The sequence below is a fragment of the Sesamum indicum genome, linkage group LG4, assembly GCF_026168435.1.
Source record: "Sesamum indicum cultivar Baizhima isolate 11 linkage group LG4, ASM2616843v1, whole genome shotgun sequence".
In the NCBI taxonomy this organism is placed as follows: domain Eukaryota; kingdom Viridiplantae; phylum Streptophyta; class Magnoliopsida; order Lamiales; family Pedaliaceae; genus Sesamum; species Sesamum indicum.
The window spans coordinates 5826202-5848563 of NC_142660.1; the positions used below are offsets into that span (position 1 = coordinate 5826202).

General features: G+C 32.6%; 1 protein-coding gene and 2 pseudogenes across 1 annotated transcript; all 3 read left to right on the forward strand.

The window, feature by feature from the left end:
• Positions 1-302: 302 nt before the first annotated feature.
• LOC148788355 (asparagine--tRNA ligase, cytoplasmic 3-like) lies at positions 303-4200 on the forward strand (annotated as a pseudogene).
• A 6707-nt stretch (positions 4201-10907) lies between these two features.
• Positions 10908-11979, forward strand: LOC148788356 (uncharacterized; annotated as a pseudogene).
• Positions 11980-18822: 6843 nt separating this feature from the next.
• On the forward strand, positions 18823-19731 carry LOC148788357 (uncharacterized). Its single transcript, XM_088880034.1, has one exon. It carries the CDS (start codon positions 18823-18825, stop codon positions 19729-19731), a length of 909 nt encoding a protein of 302 aa, XP_088736160.1.
• The last annotated feature ends 2631 nt before the right edge of the window (positions 19732-22362 follow it).

A 22362-nucleotide genomic window follows, 5' to 3' on the forward strand; every position in this document is an offset into this window, starting at 1 on the left:
AGGGGACCAATAAGTGCTTACATTTGGGTTTTTATTGCTCCGATTGAGGAAGCGGACATATCTTCCTTCACCAATTAGCTATAAAATTAAGGATTTTCGCAGCCTCGTTGAAGGAGAGACGGTGGGGTTCATTGTGGAGGATGGCCGACTTTAGGCGGCGAAAGTGATGAGCCCTCATGGTGCCCCTATGCGCCCTCGGTAGAAGCAGCAATGGAGGTGGGTACAACACAAAAATTCAAGAAAACCCGCTAGAAAAAACCCTCAAAATCATTGTTCTCTTCTGACCCTCGGTAGAAGCAGCAATGGAGGTGGGTACAACACAAAAATTCAAGAAAACCTGCTAGAAAAAACCCTCAAAATCATTGTTCTCTTATGACCATTTTATGCGAGCCCCCCATCAAACCCCCATCCAAACTCACATGTCTCGATTTTTTATTTTTTTCTCTAGGGTTTGAAAACCCAAATAAGCCAAGGTCAAGAAAAAAGGAAAAGAAATTAATTCGACGATTTCTTTGTTTGTATCTTTGTAAGTATCTTTTTAGCTCCTTAATTTGTTTATATTTATGTAATTATTTTATTTTTATAGTGTTATTCAACTTGCAATATTTTTAGTGGATGTGAACTTTTGTGGATCTGTGGTTGAATGTCATTGGTTGTGAAGTTTTTGTTTGATTCGTGTGAATCTTTTAGCATGAGGAATGATAATTTTGATCAAAAAGAAGGAAACTAATATTAGTTTTCAAGCAAGCATGTGAAAGTCAATCTGTCGATTTTTAGATAAGTTTAATATTTTTGGAGAAAATTGTTATGTTTGTTAGTGATATGGTGTAATATTTGTGCTTTTTCTCCACTCTCACCCTATTTATGTGTACTTTTCTTTGAAGTAGGAGATGTAGAATGTTGCATGTTAGTTGGAGTTGAATGCAGGGTAATTTGGTGGATTTCTCTAAATAATAAAGTATCGGAGCATTCGAGAGGATGATTTTATGCTTTGATGTTCTGAGTACAATAATAGCAGTAATAGTATGCTGAAATTTTGCCTACAATAGTAGCCATACTACCTGCATATGATTTTAATATTCCCTTCTCTAAACATGAGATGGCAGTTGATATATAGAATGCAAATCTCATGTACCCAAGTAGACAATTGCAATCTCTAGGTTTTTGGCATCTTACTGTTAAGACAAATGAGTTAGCTTCGTTCGTCAGTCATGGTCACATTGTGGGAATGGAATGTCTGATCCACTTCCAGTGTAATCTATAGTTTGGTCTTATGTAAACGGTACATGTGATATTCTTGTATGTATGAACTTAGTCTGTTTGGGTAAGATTGAAAGTGATGAGCTTTTTCTTAAGTATTGTTTATGATAAAGGATCTGAAACTTTGAAAAAAAATAAACAAGGCTTTTAAATTATTGTCAATTAGCATAAAGTTTCAATTTTGAATTAGTCATTTAGTTGATTTATTGTTTTTTGTATATTATAACTTGAACTTCGACAAGTTAATTATATTTTCATCAATTAATTTGCAATTTATCTTCTTTATAGTTCACCTAAACTTTATTAACAAAATTTGAGTAGTATGTTAATATATTATTAAACTCATACTTAAATTCATTCTTAGTAGTTTTCTTCAATATGAATATGATTGTCTTTTAGTTTATAAAAGTAATACTTATTCATTTATTTCAACTGATATATCTCTTTGTATATATATTATGAATTTTTATTTTTTTTTAATATTGATGCACTTTTATTTCAGAACAAAATGTATTTGTACTATTTATCTAAAAACATCTCTTTCAGTTGACTTCGACATAATTAAAATTTTATGTGATATCTTTTACTTATTAATTAATTTAATCCATGCACGGGCACACTCTAGTATATATATATATGTCAAGGTTTATTTATACAGAATTCTATTTTTCACTAAAAAATCCAACTTCAGACTCTTTTCCTATTCTTGCTGCTTATTACAAAAACTCTGGAAAAGCACAAGTCCTTGTGAACACTACCCTGAATGACTCACACCTTGAGACTCATAGTCTTGACTCTCTTCCAAGTTAACAACATATGAACTATTAACATCAGCAATTTTACATCTACATTATTAATTAGGGTTAATTACACTTAAACCTCCTATGAAAATGTGAATTACACTTCCTCAATCCCCTCCCCACCCCCCCCCCCAAAAAAAAAAACAAAGAGTTCCAAAACTTCACTTGCAACCCCTCAAAAAATTCACATTTTACACCTAAACCCCTTAGTTATAGTTTGGAAAACAAAATGTTGTTCCTTTAATATACATTACGCTGGACTGCTGGAACAAAGCTGGTAAAAAAGTTCAATAGATTATTATATCTTATATGATCCCTAATATGCAAGTAAATTTGTCAGCAAATTTCTTTCCTTTAAAGCACTTGTCTCTAATTCTCCTTTTTTGAATAAATTTTTCTTTTGGTCATGTAGATTTCTGCAGTTGCTAGAATCCACGAAATGCCTTGGCATATGCTACCCACACATTCTTCCAGAAGCATGGTTTCCTTTATGTGCATACTCCTATTATGCAACTAGTGATTGTGAGGGTGGAGATGTTTCAAGTCACAACAATAATAAGTGATGTTGAAAATTTTGAGGAGCTAAAAGAGAACCCTCCTTCTTGAGAATCTGACATAAAAGCTCCTGAGCTTGTTGTCAAGGAGAAAGGAGAAGTAGTAGCCAAGCTAAAGTTTGCTAAAGCAAGTAAGGAGGAAATTGTTGCTGTTGTTGCTGAGCGTACCAACGCTAAAGAGAACCTCTTAAAGCTGCATGAATGGCACAAGTTGGCTGAGAGATGGAAGTTTGGTGGTGGTATTCCGAAGAGGGATGGAAAAGTTGACTATGCTGAAGACGTTTTCAGCAGGCAAGCATTTTGAATGTATCAGGACAACTATAGAAACATATGCATGTGCTCTCAGTAGCGTGTATACCTTCGGGCCAACGTTTCGAGCTGAACAATCGCATACTCCAAGATAGCTTACTGAATTTTGGATGGTGGAACATGAGATAGCATTTGCTGATATAAAGGTGTGCTAATTGTAAGCTTTTCTGTGTATTCGTACAAAATTTTGAATACACATGAAAAAGAAAGCAATTCAACTTTTTGTCTATCATGCTACATATTCCACTCCTTGAGAAATACACATAAATGATCTTATAGGGACAAATTCATGCACACTGAAAACTTTTGTCTGCATTATAATGACTAATTGTGTAAAATCTATCTAGATGCAACATATCCTCACTTTGTTGTGGCCCAAATTCAGTCGGAAGTGTTGCTAATGTTTTCCTATCCTTTTGGATAGGATTAGTTGATTTAAATCTACTAATTTTGTAACTTTGTCAACAGATTCTTTTTTCTCATCTGTAGCTACAGTTAAAAGGCGAGATTACTAATCCATATTTCTTTGAAAATCGACACTAAACAACCATTTTGTTGCTACCCTATTCCCAGAAACTTGCAATCGTCGTTATCTTTCTTTTTAAGTTCTTCCAAGTATGCTCTAGCATAGAAGATAATAGAGTTGACACTTTTGTAGGATGATATGAACTGTGCGGAAGCATATGTCAGGTTTCTTTGTCAGTGGTTGCTTGATCATTGCTATGGCGATATGGAGATCATGACCAAATTTATTGATAGAACTGCCCTCCAACGACTTGAAATGGTTGCAAAATCCAAGTTTCACAGAGTCGCTTACAGTGAGGTAGTTGCCATTCTTGAGGAAGCAACGAAAGTGAGAAAATTTTAGAATAAAGCAGAATGGGGGATTAATTTAGCTTCTGAACATGAAAGGTAAATTGCCATATCTTCTATCCATCATCTTCAATTCATCAACTCATAGCTTATACATGATCGATTTCCTCCCAAATTATGATAACAAATATCCAAAAGCAAGCAAAGCCAGAAATATGAAGGTCAATGCAGAAAATAAAACTGTTGCTGTAATGGACGTGCTTGTACCTAAGGTAGGCTCTTATTCTTCTCTCTCCTTTTCTCCCCTTCTCTCTATAACACATTATTTTTCCAAATAGATTGAAATCTTATAGGTAATTCTTTGATAAAGCTTGTTATGAATTTTCAATAATTTAACCACTTGTTCTTACTAGATGGGGGAACTTATTGGTGGTAGCCAAAGAGAAGAGATTACGAGGTTCTAAAGCAAATGTAAGAAAAACTTTGTTAACACAATATCTTGATCTCTTATAGGCACTCTACAAACTCCCCACCTGAAGTTTAGGATTCTATCATATTGGAAACAATAGTAATTTTATATAGCTAGATTCTCCTTGTGAAACTACAGGAAATTCCATAGAGCTAGCCTCTGTTTCTCTTGTCCTTCTTATGAACATATAAACTTGTGTCGTCATTTCACCTATATAATTTGGTTGAAATTGAAGAAGCCATGATACACTTCAACACCTTTCCATGATATGCTAGGCTTTATACTTAGTGATTCAGGTCCACTGCATAGTCACATTTCCTATTGAGAAAAATATGCGAATTATCCTATGGTAGCACTTGAATTTTCTGATTGTTGTCTTGTGTTATCCCTTATATTAATAGGAATTTTTGGTATAAGTCGAAATAAGCAGGAGAGACTAGCACTAGTAGCATATAAAAAAAAAAGTAGTGTGAATTGTGTCCCATTGACTGCATCAAATGAACAATGTTCAGGAATCAACACAAAAGCCTTTGTGTGAGCTTTTGGACCAAAGCACTTTCATTTAAACAGTGCTACATTTCTTTTGATCGAGGGCATCAAACTTAGTGTGTCCATTCTAGAACTTGCTTGTGTAATACATTTTGAGTCCACATTCTTGTAAGATCGGTGCATGAAAGTGATAATGGCACTTAGGAATACCCCTTACCTCAAAAGAGCCTACCTTGAATTCACCCATAGAATAACTCATTTGAGCCTTGGCTTTTCTTTTGTTGGTTAAACCATGTCATAAGCTGAATCATCCCCTTCTTGATTATCTCCTGAACTGATTTTTGATCCCATTTAAGGGGATGGTGTTGGCTTGGTTGCTTGTAAATTGACATGAAAATGAGTGAATAACAACGGATGCACTACTATCCCCAAGGAAAAGAAAAAGAGAAATGGAACGAGGAAATGAAAAACAAATGATGAAACAGAAAGAACAAAGAGATGAAGAAAAAGGAGAAGAGAAAGAAGAAGAAAAAAAGAAAGGAAAGAAGAAAATATTGAGGAAAAAAAACTCAGGAATAGTAATGCTTTGAAAAACGCGTGATTCATTAAGTGAAAGACGCTAACCGAATAGTTAGAGATGCTGCAAGCAAAGATCATATAGCCTAATTGACTGCAAGTTGAATAAGCTATGACCCTCTTTAGATCGTTCTGTAATATTCCAGTGGTTGCCGCAAGGAATGACGTCATTGCTCCTGCAAAAGTATGTTTCGATTATCTAATAAATCACTTAAAGAAAGTAGATTATCTTTCCGTTCATTTTAAAACCATTTCTATATTAACATAGTGGTAGAAATAGTACCATGCTGCGTCTAGACTTCAAACGGTTTGCTTTAACCATCTTAACAGCCCCACATTATTGGTTGCTAGAGAATCAAAGTTTATTTGCCAATTAATCACGAAATGTTGTGGTTCTTACATATAATTTCTTAAGGAAGAAAAAACGAAAGGAAAGAAGAAAAGATTGCGAAAAAGAAGAAGAAAAAGAAATAGAAAACGAAAAAATTGGAGGTGTTTGATTGTTCAAATTACTTGAATCGAGTTGAATGGCAATGAGGTTGGAAAGATAAGCAACTAGGTCGGCATCGCTCTTTTGAATTCATAAGCCCCAATTCGGCCTATCTTTTGCCACACCTTGTCCTAAGCCCCATTACAACCCTTGAAAAGACTTTTTGATTCATGTATTAATTTTCATTTTGTTGGTGGAGGAGATTTGATTCATATTATGGCATTCTATGTATTGATTTGAGTGGAACCAAATTCTTAAACACTTTATGAGTGGAGTGATTACACTGATACCTTTGTGAGAGTGTTGAGACTTGTTTCATTTTATTTTGATGAAGTCAATGGGATACTTGTGTGTTGAATATTGTATGTTGTACTGCAAGTGCTTGTCTCAATATTGTTGGCTCTTCTTATACTATTAAGTCTTATTAGTATAGGGGATATACTTGAGTAACATGAAAGGATATTTGAAATTGCTACTTGGATAATTTGTATATTTGGATTGAGACATGCTTAAGGGCAGTCATGGTTTCGGTGTGGGGGAATAAGATATATTTTAAAGCTCATATGCATGCTTATTCGAGTGATTGGGAAAGATTTATTACATACTTTAGTGATGTTAAGTTACCCCAATTTCCTAGAGGATGGAAGTGGGTGTGTAAGGTAGGTGATAGTTTTTTTCACTTCACAGTGGAAGTTGTAGGAGTGTGGTTTAACTCTTGTGTTATTGTGGTGAGGGGATTTTTGTTTAGAGCTAGCATGTCTTATAATTAATGTTGTGTGTCGTCTTCTGGCCCTTTATATACTACTTTCTGTTCTTTTATTGTTCACATATTTTCTTTACAGTTACTTTCTACTTAAAAATTTGTTTAATTATAGTCTATGGTTTTAGTTTAGAATATGCTAATTAATATTTTTAATATAATTAGTAAATATATTAATTCCATATACGTTAACATGCTTATAATATGTAGTGAGTTTATTAATGAGATGAAAATAAAGTATAAATGTATGATAGTATGAGGATAGAAATCGAATTTGCACTCTTGATCTTGAGTTCAAAACTGCATGCTCTAATGTTCATGATGATTTTTCATTGATGTGTATTGAGGTTCCTTCTATGGCTCCTTATGCATGGCTGGTATATTCTGAAACAAAGAGAGGTTCTAAACATGAGCAGGGACTATTTGGATGTAGTGCATAGAGAACTTGCATTGTTCTTTTCTTTTTTAATCTATTTATGTTGAAAATATGACAGTGACTTTTGATTTGTACTTTGGTGTGATCAGTTGCAGGTTTGGTAAGAAAAAAACATAGTCCTTCTGATAGCTAATATCTGCAGATCATATTCAGTCTATGTGCCAAAGCATGTGTGCTAGGTCAAAACCTCGAATATGATTCTTCATTTGATTCGAGCACCGAGTGAAAGAAAGTGAGATTATCATGCAGTTGTTGCTGGCCAGCCCATGCTCCACTTTCTGGAAGTGTTGCGTCCCTGTGATCCATGTCATCATGGCAGCAGTGGCAAGACATTTCTATGGTGGAGGACAAGATAAGGTAGTATTGTTAGTTCACCAATTGTTTACCCTTTTCATTTATTCTTTTGTTATGCTATTAAAGTACTACGTTTTTATTTGCTTTTCCCAGTTTAGCGAGAATGACTGTTGGTAGAAATTGAGTCTTTGTACATTGTCTGCCATAATAACATTAACCAAGACATCATCATAGTCAAATTTTCTTGTTGAAATATTTATATAATTAGTATTATTTTGATTAGATTAATGTATAAGGAGTTAAATAAGGCGTATAAAACAACAAATTCAACATAACAAAACTTCATAAACTAAACAATACATACAACGTTATAGTTGAATGATTGAAAGTCTGAAACTGAAATTTCATAGCACACTTATATCATTAAAACATACGAAAACCAGATAATTTTAAATTATATTTATATTTAATTAAAGAAGTAAATAACATAATCATAGACTACTAGTCTACAAACAATTACATAATTAAAGCAAAATAGTAACAGTCTAAAATTAAGAAGAGAATCGAAGAAAGAAGAGGCAGGAATGAACAGGTTACTCATACATGCAGAATATTTATTTCTGCTTAAATTTTTAGATATTTATTGTAATATTTTCTAAACTATGCTTCAACTTCTAATTTAAGTCATTATATATATAATAATATTACAAGAATTAATAATATGATCCAAGTATTTTTATTGAATCGGTATATAAAATTACATGTCTTAATTGAAATACTAAATTAAAATTAGATTATCACACTTGCATAAATTATTTTTATTATAAAAAAATAGGAGTGTCAAAGTAAATTTATGGGAATGAGCAATACGGCCTCATATATTTCTATATCATTTTTACTAAATGTAAAATTATTTTATTAATCTTCTTATTGAATATGTATTTAATTTACTAAAAAATGAGAATATTACATTTAATAATAAATTAATAAAATTATCAATTATAAATAATTTAAATTTATTATTAAAAGATTAATTTTTTATTTTTATTTATAACTAAATTTTTATTACTAAGGGGAGTCAAAGCAGTATAACAAGAACCTGTATGTATTTTTATTACTTACACTAGTTTTTAAATTTAAATTATTTTATTTACTAATTTTGTATTGAATTTGTATATAAAAATTAATAATTTAATTAATATTAATAAAAAATTAGTTGCTATTTTATAAGTGTAAAGTAAAAAAATATAAATTTTGAAAATTAACACATCTTTATAATGAAAATACTAAATTATTTTAATTAATATATTGTAAATATTACATTATCATACTTGCATAAATTATTTTAAAATTTATAAAATTAATCTTTTCATTTTTTATTTTTATTTATAAGTAAATTTTGAATACCAAAGTTAAAAGGGGTGTTTAAATAGAATGAATAGTATTACCTTATTTATTTTTACATTGAATATCAAGTATAAACTAAGTTAAATTTTTAAAATTAAAAGATTATTTTTTTATTTATAGCTAAATTTTTATTATCAAATTATAGGGAGTGTGTCAAACCAAATAATTATGATCCCAAATTTTTTTATTATCTATACTAATTTCAATTAAGTTTTTTTTATTTATAAAATTACACCTCTTTATAAATACTAAATTATTTAATTATAAATTTAGATTAAAATATTATCAAGATTAATTTTTTTATTTTTATTATCGGAGCACATTAAAGCAATATTAAAGAATAATATGATTCTGTATATATTATACTAATTTAAATTTAATTAAATCAGAATATAAAGTCACATCTCTTAATAATTGAATATTGAATTATTCAATGAATATACTAATAAAATTAGTTACAAGGTCATAAATTTAAATTAAAATATTAACACCTTTTGTAGGGCGTGAAAGCAATGCTTATGAATAAATTTTAAGGTTTGGTATATTTTTTTTATTATTATACTAATTTATATTTATATTATTTTATTAATTTTTTATAGAATTTTTATATTAAATTACATATTTAATTGATATTAGTAATTACGAGGTAATAAATTAAATTAAAAATGATTTATTTTTAGAATTAAAAGATTTAATTTTTTATTTTTATTTGTTACTCAAAGGTAAAGGTAAGAATGATAATAAGATCCCATATTTTTTTTGACTTTTTTGTATTGAATCTGTACATAAAATTATACATCTAATTGTAATACTAAGTTATTTAATTAATATATTATAAAAATTAGATTATCACACTTGTATAAAATATAAAATAATCTTTTAATTTTTTATTTTTATTTATAAGTAAATTTCTATTACCAAAAGATACAGGAAGTGTCAAAATATATTTATGTGAATGAACAGTATGACCTCATTAATTTTATTGAATACCTCGACATTATCATTAGAGAAAGGCTTTATTGAATGCCTCGTCATAATCCCAATAATTAAATTTTTATTATATATAATATGTATATATGAATGCATATACCTCTTTATATTCTTTTTTAATACCTATAATGTTATACACCCTTTCGTATCCCCCATTATAATTTGTAATTAAAATAGTTATAATATTTTTTATAACCACAATTTTGGTGGTCTATAAATACCACCATGTATTTCATTTGTAAAGAGATTTTGGAGTGAATAAGAAAGTTTGTTGGAGAAATACATATATTATTTCTTTATATTCTATTAAGAGTGATAGGCCAATAAACTTAGAATTTCTCTAAGGTTATAACACGTTATCAGCACGACGTTACGTTACGATTGATCGAGGTAAAATATTAATTTTATTAGTATAATTTTTATTCTTTGTTTGTTTACCTCTACAATATCATAGTTACTTTTATTCTTGAATATTTCATAATAAAATATGAGTAATTATATTATATATTTCAATGTCTCTTGAAGTAGACATATATATATATATATATATATAAATTCTCGATTTCATCCCCTGAAGTGGATGATATTGCCTCCAGAAGTAGGCATATAATTCTTGATTTTATCCCCTGAAATGGATGTGATATTGCCTCCAGAAGCAGGCATACAATTCTTGATTTTATCCCCAGAAGTGGATATGTTCTATAAAATTTCATTGCTTCTGAAGTAAGTAATGAGTTAAAATCATCTCCAGTAGGAGGTGAAATATTTTGTACCAATAATTTTTGTACCAATTATGTGCAATATAATTCCTGAAGCGATGATAAGTATATATTTAATTTTCTCACCACCTGAAGTGTTTTGAGATAATGGCTTGATCAAGAAGCCCGATGCTTCTTCGTTTATTTATTTGATTTGTGATAATTTTTCGATAATATAGTTTTGTTTCATATGCCCATGTATGTATTTTACATGTTTTGCTAGTATATGCAACAAAATTTATTTATTAAGAAATGATTTGGCATGAATACCATTTAATTGCTATTTGTAACATTATAAGATTTAACCGAAACTTAAATATATTTAATTTCATGTATGCATGTCATAATAATTCATACTAATTACATGATAACTTATATGTAACTTAATGTTAGTAATATTTCATGTCATTTTTACTTTATATCATGTGTAATACATATTATTTTACTTTTATGTATATGTTGAATATTATGCTAAAAGTGCATATGAACTTGTTGTAGCTTAATGGCCAATCTCACAAAATTGAATTTCGTTGCTCTTGATGTTTCTGGAAAAAACTACCTATCATGGGTTCTTGATGCCGAACTACATTTGGCAAGTAGCAAATTGGGAGAAACAATAAAAGAAAATACAATTGCTTCTGAGCAAGACTGTGCTAAAGCAATGATTTTGCTTCGTCATCATCTTCATGAGAGCCTAAAGTCTCAATATTTAACAGTCAAAAGTCCTTTTCAACTCTGGAAGAGTTTAAAGGATCGATTTGACCATCAAAAGACTGTAATCTTACCAGGTGCAAGATATGAGTGGATACAATTGCGACTGCAAGATTTCAAAACAATTGCTGAATATAATTCTGAAATGTTTCGAATTGTATCAAAGTTGAGGTTATATGGAGAAGATGTTACAGATGAACAAATGTTGGAAAAAAACATTTTCTACTTTTCATGCATCCAACCTTGTACTCCAGCAGCAGTACAGGGAACGTGGGTTCAAAACCTATTCAGAGTTGATTTCATGCATGCTTGTTGCAGAAGAAAATAATCAGCTTTTGTTGAATAACCATCACACCCGACCCACTGGTTCCAAGCCACTTCTTGAAATTTCAGCGGCATTGCCTGAAGCAAATGCTACTTCTTCACGAAAGGGGCGTGGTCGTTACCATGGCTCACCACGGGGCCATTCTTATGGTCGTGGTCATGGCGGTCGCGGTCGTGGTCGTGGTAATGGTCGTGGTAATACATGGATTAATCCCAATATTCAGAAGAACAATGTGAACAAGGCAAAGAATCAACAAGAGAAAACAACAAATGCAGATCTTTGCTATAGATGTGGGATGTCTGGACATTGGTCCCGTACCTGTCGTACGGCACAACATCTGGTCAAATTATACCAGGCTTCTGTGAAAGCAAAGGGTAAAGATGTTGAGACTAATCTTGTTGAGGCTGGAATCTCAGACAATACCCACATGGATGCATCAGATTTTTTCCAGTCTTTTGAAAATGATGACAAAAATCTCCCAGAGCTGCCCTTACAGTTTGGTGACATTACTGAGGATTTCGACATGCTTGTTGATTAAATTTATCCCAAATGTTATTAGTATGTTTCCAGTATCTAGTTATGTTTACTTTCATTTGTAGGGTATTTCTTTTTATCTAGTAATGCTTTTATATTTTATGAATGAAGTTTTCTTTAACTTATTATATGTCTATTTCATTTATATAGAATGAATCAAGCCATTACAAATCTCAATGACAAGGAACATTGTCTTGTTGATAGTGCAACTACGCATACAATTCTGAGAAACAAGAAATTTTTCTCAAACTTATTAATGACAAGAACAAATGTGAGTATTATTTCAGGAGTTAGTAATCTTACTGATGGCTCCGGAAGAGCTACAATCTTGTTACCTGAAGGAACGAGATTACATATCAATGATGCCTTATATTCTAGTAAATCACAAAGGAACTTATTGAGTTTCAAGGACATTCGACAAAATGGTTTTCATATTGAAATCATGAATGAAAATGGTATCGAATATCTGTACCTTACAACATATAAATCTGGCCAGAAGAAAATTTTAGAAAGAATGAGAACATATACTTCTCGCTTATATGGCACATTTATAAGCTCCGTTGAAACACATAGTATCACTAACCCGAAGTTAGTTGATCAAAGTATTTTTACTTTGTGGCATGATAGGCTTGGCCACCCAGGTAAAACAACGATGTATAGGATCATTGAAAATTCACATGGACACCCATTAAAGGACCTAAAGTTCCTTGTTAAAAGTGATTTTATATGTTCGGCTTGTTCTCTTGGAAAATTAATTACAAAGCCATCTATGACAAAAGTGAATGTAGAATCTCCTATGTTTCTTGAACAAATTCAAGGAGACATATGCGGGCTAATAACACCGTCATGTGGGCCATTTAAATACTTTATGGTGTTGATTGATGCATCAACATGTTGGTCACATGTAAGCTTGTTGTCAACACGAAATGTTCCTTTTGCCAAGACTGTTAGCCCAAATTATTAAATTGAGGGCTCATTTTCCTGATTATCCTATTAAAAGGATAAGGTTAGATAATGCGGGAGAATTTACTTCTAAATCCTTCAATGATTATTGTCAATCAATTGGGATAGTTGTAGAGCATCCAGTTGCTCATGTACATACTCAAAACGGCCTGGCAGTGTCGTTAATTAAGCGGTTACAATTAATAGCTAGACCTTTATTGATGAGGTCAAAATTGCCTTCATCGGCATGGGGGCATGCAATTTTACATGCAGCGGCTCTAATTTGTCTTAGACCTACCGTTTACTATAAATTTTCTCCATTACAATTGGTCTCCAGAAGAGAACCAAATATATCTCATTTAAAGGTGTTTGGTTGTGCGGTGTATGTCCCGATACCCCCTCCTCAACGAACTAAAATGGGGCCACAACGGAGACTGGGAATTTACGTTGGTTTTGAGTCTCCCTCAATTATTAAGTACCTTGAATCAATGACCGGTGATCAATTCACTGCTAGGTACTTGGATTGTCAATTTAATGAGACAGTATTCCCAGCATTAGGGGGAGTAGATAAGGAGATTAAAAAGAAAGATATTGCATGGAATGCAACATCTATATCTTTTATGGATCCACAGACAAATAATAGTGAACTTGAAGTTCAACGGATCATACATTTGCAAAGTGTTGTAAATAGGCTACCAGAAGCATTGATGGAAACCAAAAAGGTCACAAAATCATATATTCCGGCTGAAAATGTTCCAGCTCGTTTAGAAGTCCCTGAAGCGATTCTAAATAAATTAAACGCATCTGAGTCACACGTACGCCGGAAGCGTGGTAGACCACTTGGCTCTAAAGATGCAAATCCTCAAAAGAGAAAGGAATATATCGTCTCAATTAATCACAATGCTAATGTGACCACTAGTGTCTAAGGATAAAATCCCTGAAGCGGTTTTATCTGATGACTCTAAAAGTAATGAGCAAGATCTCGAGGACAGTTACGAGATGTCTATTAATTATGCTCATAACAGTTTAGGTTGGTATCGAAAAGAAATTGAAATGAATGATATTTTTGCCTATTCTGTAGCCGTCCAAATCATGGATGAAGATGAAAATGATCCTCAAACTATGGAGGAATGTAGACATCGAAATGATTGGAAAAGTTGGAAAAAGGCCATACAAGATGAGCTAGACTCGCTAAATAAGCGAGAAGTATTTGGACCAATAATTCCAACACCAAAAGATGTCAAACCTGTTGGCTATAAGTGGGTGTTTATACGCAAGAGAAATGAACGAAATGAAGTTGTAAGGTACAAAGCTAGACTCGTGGCCCAAGGCTTTACTCAAAAGCCCGAAATTGATTTTACTGAAACATATTCACCTGTAGTGGATGCTACCACACTTAGATTTTTAATCAGTTTATCAGTAATTGAACAACTGCAAATGCAGCTCATGGATATGGTAACTGCATATCTGTATGGGTCATTGGATACAGATATCTATATGAGAATCCCTGAAGGATTAAAATTGCCTGAAGCATTACAGTCAAAGTCTCGTCATATGTACTCCATCAAATTGAAAAGGTCCTTGTACGGACTTAAACAATCAGGACGTATGTGGTACAATCGTCTTAGTGAGTACTTAATAAAGAAAGGATTTTGCCATAATCAAATAAGTCCATGTTTATTCATAAAGAGGACAGAGTTGGGATTTGTAATCATAGCTGTGTATGTTGATGATTTAAATATTATTGGATCTCCTGAAGAGATTCGATAAGCAGCTGATTACTTAAAAAGTGAGTTTGAGATGAAAGATTTAGGCATTACAAAGTATTGTCTCGGCCTGCAGTTCGAACATACTAAGGGTGGAATTTTCATTCATCAATCGAACTATATAGAAAAAGTCCTTAAGCGTTTTCATATGGACAAAGCTCTCCCATTGAGTACACCTATGGTAGTTCGATCGCTAGATGTTAATAAAGATCCTTTCCGTCCTCCAGCACATAACGATGAGATTTTGGGTCCAAAAGTACCATATCTCAGTGCAATTGGTGCATTGATGTATCTTGCTAATAATACCCGACCAGATATAGCATTTTCAGTTAATCTACTAGTAAGATCTAGTTCAACACCAACAAAGAGACACTGGAATGGTGTTAAACACGTTCTACGTTATTTACGTGGAACAAGTGACATGGGACTATATTTTGCAAGGCATGATGATGCCAGAACAACCAAATTAGTTGGTTATTCAGATGCGGGGTATTTATCTGATCCACATAAAGCTATATCTCAATCTATATATGTATTCATGTATGGTGGAACTGCTATTTTATGGCGTTCAACCAAACAGACTTTGGTAGCCACCTCATCAAATCGTGCAGAATTAATTGCATTATACGAGGCTGGGTGTGAATGTGTATGGCTTAGATCACTAATACATTATGTGCATGAATCATGTGGACTGGAATCAATTGAGAAAAGTCCCACAGTAATATATGAAGACAATGCGGCATGCATCGCCCAAATTAAGGATGGTTATATTAAAGGCGACAGAACCAAGCACATATTACCAAAATTTTTCTCCGCTCATGAGCTTCAAGTGGAAGGCAAAGTTGATGTTCAACAAATTTCATCAAGTCAGAACTTAGCAGATTTGTTTACGAAGGCATTACCAACAAAGGTGTTCAAACAACTCGTACATAATATTGGCATGCGACACCTGAAAGATATCTGCTTCAATTGAGGGGGAGATTATACAACTGTACTCTTTTCCTTAGCCTTGATTTTTATCCCATTAGGTTTTTCCAGGCAAGGTTTTTAACGAGGCAGAATGTATATGATAAAGAGGTATGCATTCAAGGGGGAGTATTATATATAATATGTATATATGAATGCATACACCTCTTCATATTCTCTTTTAATACCTATTATGTTATACACCCTTTTGTATCTCCCATTATAATTTGTAATTAAAATAGTTATGATGTTTTTTGTAACCACAATTTTGGTGGTCTATAAATACCACCATGTATTTCATTTGTAAAGAGATTTTGGAGTGAATAAGAAAGTTTGTTGGAAAAATACATATATTATTTCTTTATATTCTATTAAGAGTGATAGGCCAATAAACTTAGAATTTCTCTAAGTTTATAACAATTTTATAGTATTTCAATTCTGGGTGTAAATATTCTTTTTCACCTAATGGATTAATTCCCTATTTAATAGCAGATAAAATTTTTAATTATTGCTTTTGAATAATTGAACTCCTTTCTATTATTGGAGCATGTGTAATTGATTCAACACTCTCTTAAGAATACATTCATAATGTGCCCTTGATTTATACCCCTACTGTAAAAGATGCAACAAATATCTCTTCATCAAATACCATGGATCATTTTTCCATCTCAAATCATCATCTCAAGGAGTATAATCACCTCGTTGTGCTCACTAAATTAAAAGATTCACCAGTTGTTACTTTTTTCTTACTTTTTAAATTTAAGAAATTGTTTGAAGAGTTCATTCTCTTCCTTAAAAATGTTATTATATTTCTCAATTCTGGATATATTTTCTCTTATTAATGCTCTATTACCATGGCACGTTGCCTCCTGCTCGAACCTCCTCTTTGATTAGAGGAGTTCCTCCCTCTTCCTCTTTGAAGGAGCATTCCTGAAAATAAAGATAATAACCAACAACTCGCTGATAGCATAGCAAATTTTCCATGCAAAATGTTTAACATGATTATATAAGAAGTATGAGAATGTTAGAAATAATTTCCTTGATTTCGTCAATTCGTTTCCTAATTATTCTTTGGCGTCTTGCCTTATATTCAATTGGTTCATCCTAAAATTTAAATTTATAAATAGGCCAATGTACCATTCATAAAAAAAAGCTTTCCCCATTGATTAATTCTTTAATCGTAACATATATTATACATATGCATAAAATACATATGCATAATATATATATATATATATTAGTATAGATGGATCGTGGTGTCAATAATCGTTCTTGTGAATAAAATAATTAATATAAATTTTGAAAAATTGACTAATAAGTTAGTTATTTTCTCAAAAAGGGCATAGAAAATTGGTTTAACAGTATCACTAACTCCCACACCCTACAACTAAAACGCAAAGCAAGAAAGTAAAGAGATCTCCCCCGTCAGAAAATTTGTGAAGCTAGATATTAGTATAGTGTATGCCGCGAGGGAGGGAGGCCCAAAACTCCCATGGAAAACCGCCGATGGGAAGAGTAGGTGTTGTATCAGTGAAATTGACCTCACTGGAACAAACTCTCATTACAAAATATTTTACCCATCAACATATAGATGGGCCTTGTAATTTCTTCGTGGGCCTCCTTCTCATTGGACCTTCTTCTCCATAGGCTTGCTCAAAAAATTAAAAAATAATAAAAATACTAAATTCATTGGGTCACACATGAACGAGCGAGAAGATAGAATAGAGCTGATAAACGAGCACAGAGAGATCGAGTTGGTACAAGGCGACCCAACAAAAACCACCAAGATCGGGTCAAGGATGGAGAAAAGACTGGAGACGTTGATGATCACATTCTTTCGGGATAACGCCGATATGTTTGCATGGAGCCCTTCAGATTTCAAAGGGATCGATCTAGAAGTTATTGTGCACCGATTCAAATGTTGATCCAACTATGCGACCAGTCCAGCAAAGAAAAAGAACATTCGGGGTAGAAAAAATCGCATCATTCAAGAGGAGGTCGATAAATTGCTGAAGGCAGGATATATTTCGGAAGTCCAATATATTGACTGGCTTTCGAATGTCATAGTTGTGCCAAAGGCATCCAGAAAATGGAGGATGTGCACCGATTTTACGGACTTGAACAGGGCGTGCTCCAAGGATCCTTACCCACTTCTGAGGATAGATCAATTAGTGGATGCGACAGCGGGATATGAGTTGTTCTCAATGATAGATGCCTACCAAGGGTACCATCATATTTTCATGGCGAAAGAAGATCGCAGCAAAACCTCTTTTGTGACCGAGCAAGGTATATTTTATTATAACATAATGCCTTTTGGCTTGAAAAATGCAGGTGCCACGTACCAAAGGCTCGTGAACAGAATGTTTAAATATTGGATAGGAACGACGATGGAGGTCTACGTCGATGACATGTTAGTCAAAAGTTAGAGACTGGAAAGCCATTTGCAACACCTGGAGGCAACTTTCGCCATTATGAGAGCATACGGGATGAAGCTCAACCCGACTAAATGAATTTAGAATAGGCGGAGGAAAATTCTTGGGTGGTGAGTAGTCGAGGAATAGAAGCTAATCCGGAAAAGATAGAAGCGATCCTCCAACTGAAGTCCCTAACCTCAATAAAGGACGTCCAAAAGTTAACTGGTAAGATCGCATCACTTAATAGATTTATTTCTAGATTTGCATATAGGAATTTACATTTCTTTAAAGTTCTAAGAAAATCAAAAGATTTCAAGTGGACGGAGGAATGCGGACATGCATTCAATGAACTTAAAGACTATCTGAGATCGCCCCCACTCATGGCAAATCCTAGAGTAGGAGACATTTTATACTTATACCCAGCTGTATTCGAGAATGCAGTAAGTTCAGTGCTGGTAAGGGAAGAGAATAAAATCCAGAATCCGATTTATGACGGTCAGCAAAATGCTACAAGGAGCAGAGTTAAGATACAGTGTTGTCGAAAAGTTTGTTCTAGCCTTAGTAGTCACAGCTCGTAGATTACGACCGTATTTCCAGTCTCACAAGATCTTGGTATTAACAAACCAACCACTAAGAAGCATCCAGTCGCAACCCAAAGCTTCAGGGATGTTGGTGATGTGGGTAATAGAGCTTGGCGAACATGACATTGATTACCACGCAAGAACTTCATAGAAGGCCCAAGTTCTGGCTGATTTCGTAATGGAGTTGTCAGGTGAGTCCATTCTTGAAACCAAAACTTGGATGCTGCATGTTGATGGGTCGTCGAACGCCAGTAATGGAGGGGCAGGAGTCTTGATACAAAGGCCTAAAGGGATAGAGATAGAGGTCACAACAAGGTTATTCTTTCCTGCGACCAATAACAAAGCAGAATACGAAGCACTGATTTTGGGATTGGAGTTGGCCCACGCGGCTGGAGCAAGAACCTTGGAGGTATATACCGATTCTCAACTGGTAGCTATGCAAATTGAAGGGACGTACGAGACAAAGGAGCGATCCATGACGATGTACCATAGAAAAGCGAAGTCTTTGATCGAGCAATTCGATAAGTGCTCGGTCCAGCCGATTCCCAGATGTGAAAATGATAGAGTAGACTCCCTCTCAAAATTCGGAGCTTTGCTGTCAGGGATTAAGAGTCACACAATCACTGCTATGGTGAAGGATCGTCCAGCGATCTCAGAAACTATGGTGGTAGAAATTGTCGACCAACCATGCACGTGGAAGGAGGAAATAATGCTCTACCTCAAGGAGGGAATCTTACCAGACGATCCTATGCAGGCGAGGAGTTTAAAATTTAGGGCCACAAGTTTCACCATGATCGGGTCGGACTTATACAAGAGATCTGTGGAAGAACCGTTGCTAAAATGCTTGAACCATGAACAAGAAAAATATGTGATGAGAGAGATCCATGAAGGTAACTGTGATAACCATTCAGGAGCAAGGTCGTTGGTGCAAAAGGTCGCAAGACAAGGTTATTTCTGGCCAACCATCACGAAGGATGCAAAGGAGTTGGTGCGAAAATGTGAGAATTGTCAAAAATTCGCCTCTCTGATACATACCCCGGCTACACCAATGAAGCCAGTACATATCACGTGCCCTTTCGACCAATGAGGCATTGATATATTATGACCTTTTTTCCTCCAGAAAAAGCCCAGAGGAAGTTTATCGTAGTTGCAGTCGAGTATTTCTCCAAGCGGGTGGAGACAGAAGCAGTAGCTAGAATATCCGGAAAGGAGATGATCAATTTTATTTGGAGAAATATCATTTGCAGATTCGGAGTACCCAGGGTACTAATATCCGGTAACGGCACACAGTTCCAAGGTAAAGAAATCACAAATTGGTTGAGATAGCTGAAAATTCGACCTCTTCTTTCCCTCTTTTTCCCCGCCTCCCACCCTCCACCACCTTTTTCCTTTAATCCACCACCACCACCAACAATTTTCTTTCCTTCTTCTTCACTCTCAACCCACTTGATGCCGCAATTCCGCTATTGGCCACCAGCTTGATCGGTTGTTCATCATCATTTCTCTCTCTCTCTCTCTCTCTCTCCTCTATCTTTTTTTTTTTTTTTAACATAACTTGGCTTTTTGATTGGATTGGCCGGCTTTCACCGATTTGATCGTGTTTTAGCTTATTAATTTTTTTTATAGAATTTTTGTATTAAATTACATATTTAATTGATATTAATAGTTACCACTTATAAATTAATTGAAAATAATCTATTTTTAATATTAAAAGATTAATTTTTTATTTATATTTATAGCTAAATTTTTATTACGAAAAGGTAGAAAGGAGTATGAAAGTAATATTTACAAGAATGAATAATATGATCCAAGTATTTTTTACTAAATCGGCATATAAAATTACATGTCTTAATTGAAATACTAAACTAAAATTAGATTATCACACTTGCATAAATTATTTTTATTATCAAAAAATAGGAGTGTCAAAGTAAATTTATGGGAATGAGCAATACGGCCTCATATTTCTATATCATTTTTACTAAATCTAAAATTATTTTATTAATCTTCTTATTGAATATGTATTTAATTTACTCAAAAATGAGAATATTAACTTTAATAATAAATTAATAAAATTATCAAGTATAAATAATTTAAATTTATTATTAAAAGATTAATTTTTTATTTTTATTTATAACTAAATTTTTATTACTAAGGGGAGTCAAAGCAGTATAACAAGAACCTGTATGTATTTTTATTACTTACACTAGTTTTTGAATTTAAATTATTTAGTTATTTACTAATTTTGTATTGAATTTGTATATAAAAATTAATAATTTAATAATTTAATTATTTAATTAATATTAATAAAAATTAGTTGCTATGTTATAAGTGTAAAGTAAAGAATATAAATTTTGAAAATTAACACATCTTTATAATGAAAATACTAAATTATTTAATTAATTTATATGGAAATTGTAATTTTGAAAAGTGCAATTTTTGCCATTTGGAATAAAGAGAAATATGCCTTGTAGACAATAGAATGTATTTAAAAATATCTTAATTATCAATACAAGATATATGCTGGTAGAGGGGCCAGCGCAGGCAGCAACGACAGTGCGCGCTGCAGGATCGATGGCCGACGGCCGGCCCGTTTTTCACCTTTCTTGAAAATTTAATTTTCGTGAATTTTTCTTCATTATTAATTATGTTGTTTTTTAGTTTTTGGATAAAATTAGACTTTTCTAAAAATTAAAATTTCATTAATTAGATTTATTATGTGTATTGGAAGCACACATTTTCAGTCATCCTTTAATTGCAAATTAGAAACCTGTTTCGTATAATTTATATTTGTGATATTGAATATCATGGATTGTTGTATTACATGAGATGTATACTATGAAATGTATGGATGGATGATCACGAAGCACATGACCTCTTGTATGTTTATGATTATGGTTGAAATATTATCTTCTCTCACCCTCTTTTTATTTGCCTTAGAATAATAAGGCTTGCTATCTCCCTCCATATGTACTCCCCCGACTTTTGATTAGGATTCTTTTTTAAATGTAAAGAGAGGAGTATAGGAAATTTGATGAGATTTTTATTTTTTATTTTTTTAAGCAAGCCTATGGAGAAAAAGATCCAATGAGAAGGAGGCCCAAGAAGAAATCACAAGGCCCATCTATATATTGATGGGTAAAATATTTTGTAATGAGAGTTTGTTCCAGTGAAGTCAATTTCACTGATTTTGTAATGAGATGGGATTTTTGTTGCCTTACATATTTTAGGATTGTATTTATTGTACTATTTTAATTTAAATGGATATTATTTTCTGTATTTTTTTATTAATATCTTTCTCTATTAATTATTTCTTACATTTGCACGGTAATATATTTACTAATTCTATATTTACTTTCTCTCTGTCCCTAAGCTATGATGAAATCATGAACATAAGTTTATGGCCCCAGCAATGATAATATTCTAGATAGTATTTACACAAGTTTATTTTAAATTTTAATTTTAATTATATTTATTTATTGCAATTTTGGTCTGAGTTTATTAAAGTAATTTCAAACTACATTAAAAAACAAGAGCTCAGAGCTCAACTACAATAATTCAATTTAGTAATAAAACCCTCTAAATTTGTATTTAAATTGAATTATAATAATTTGTGGTAAAAATTTATTAATAATCTAAATTTTAAAAACAATTTATATTTAATATAAAGATTTATATTTATAATTTAAAAATTATTTTATTATTTATATTATATTGAATA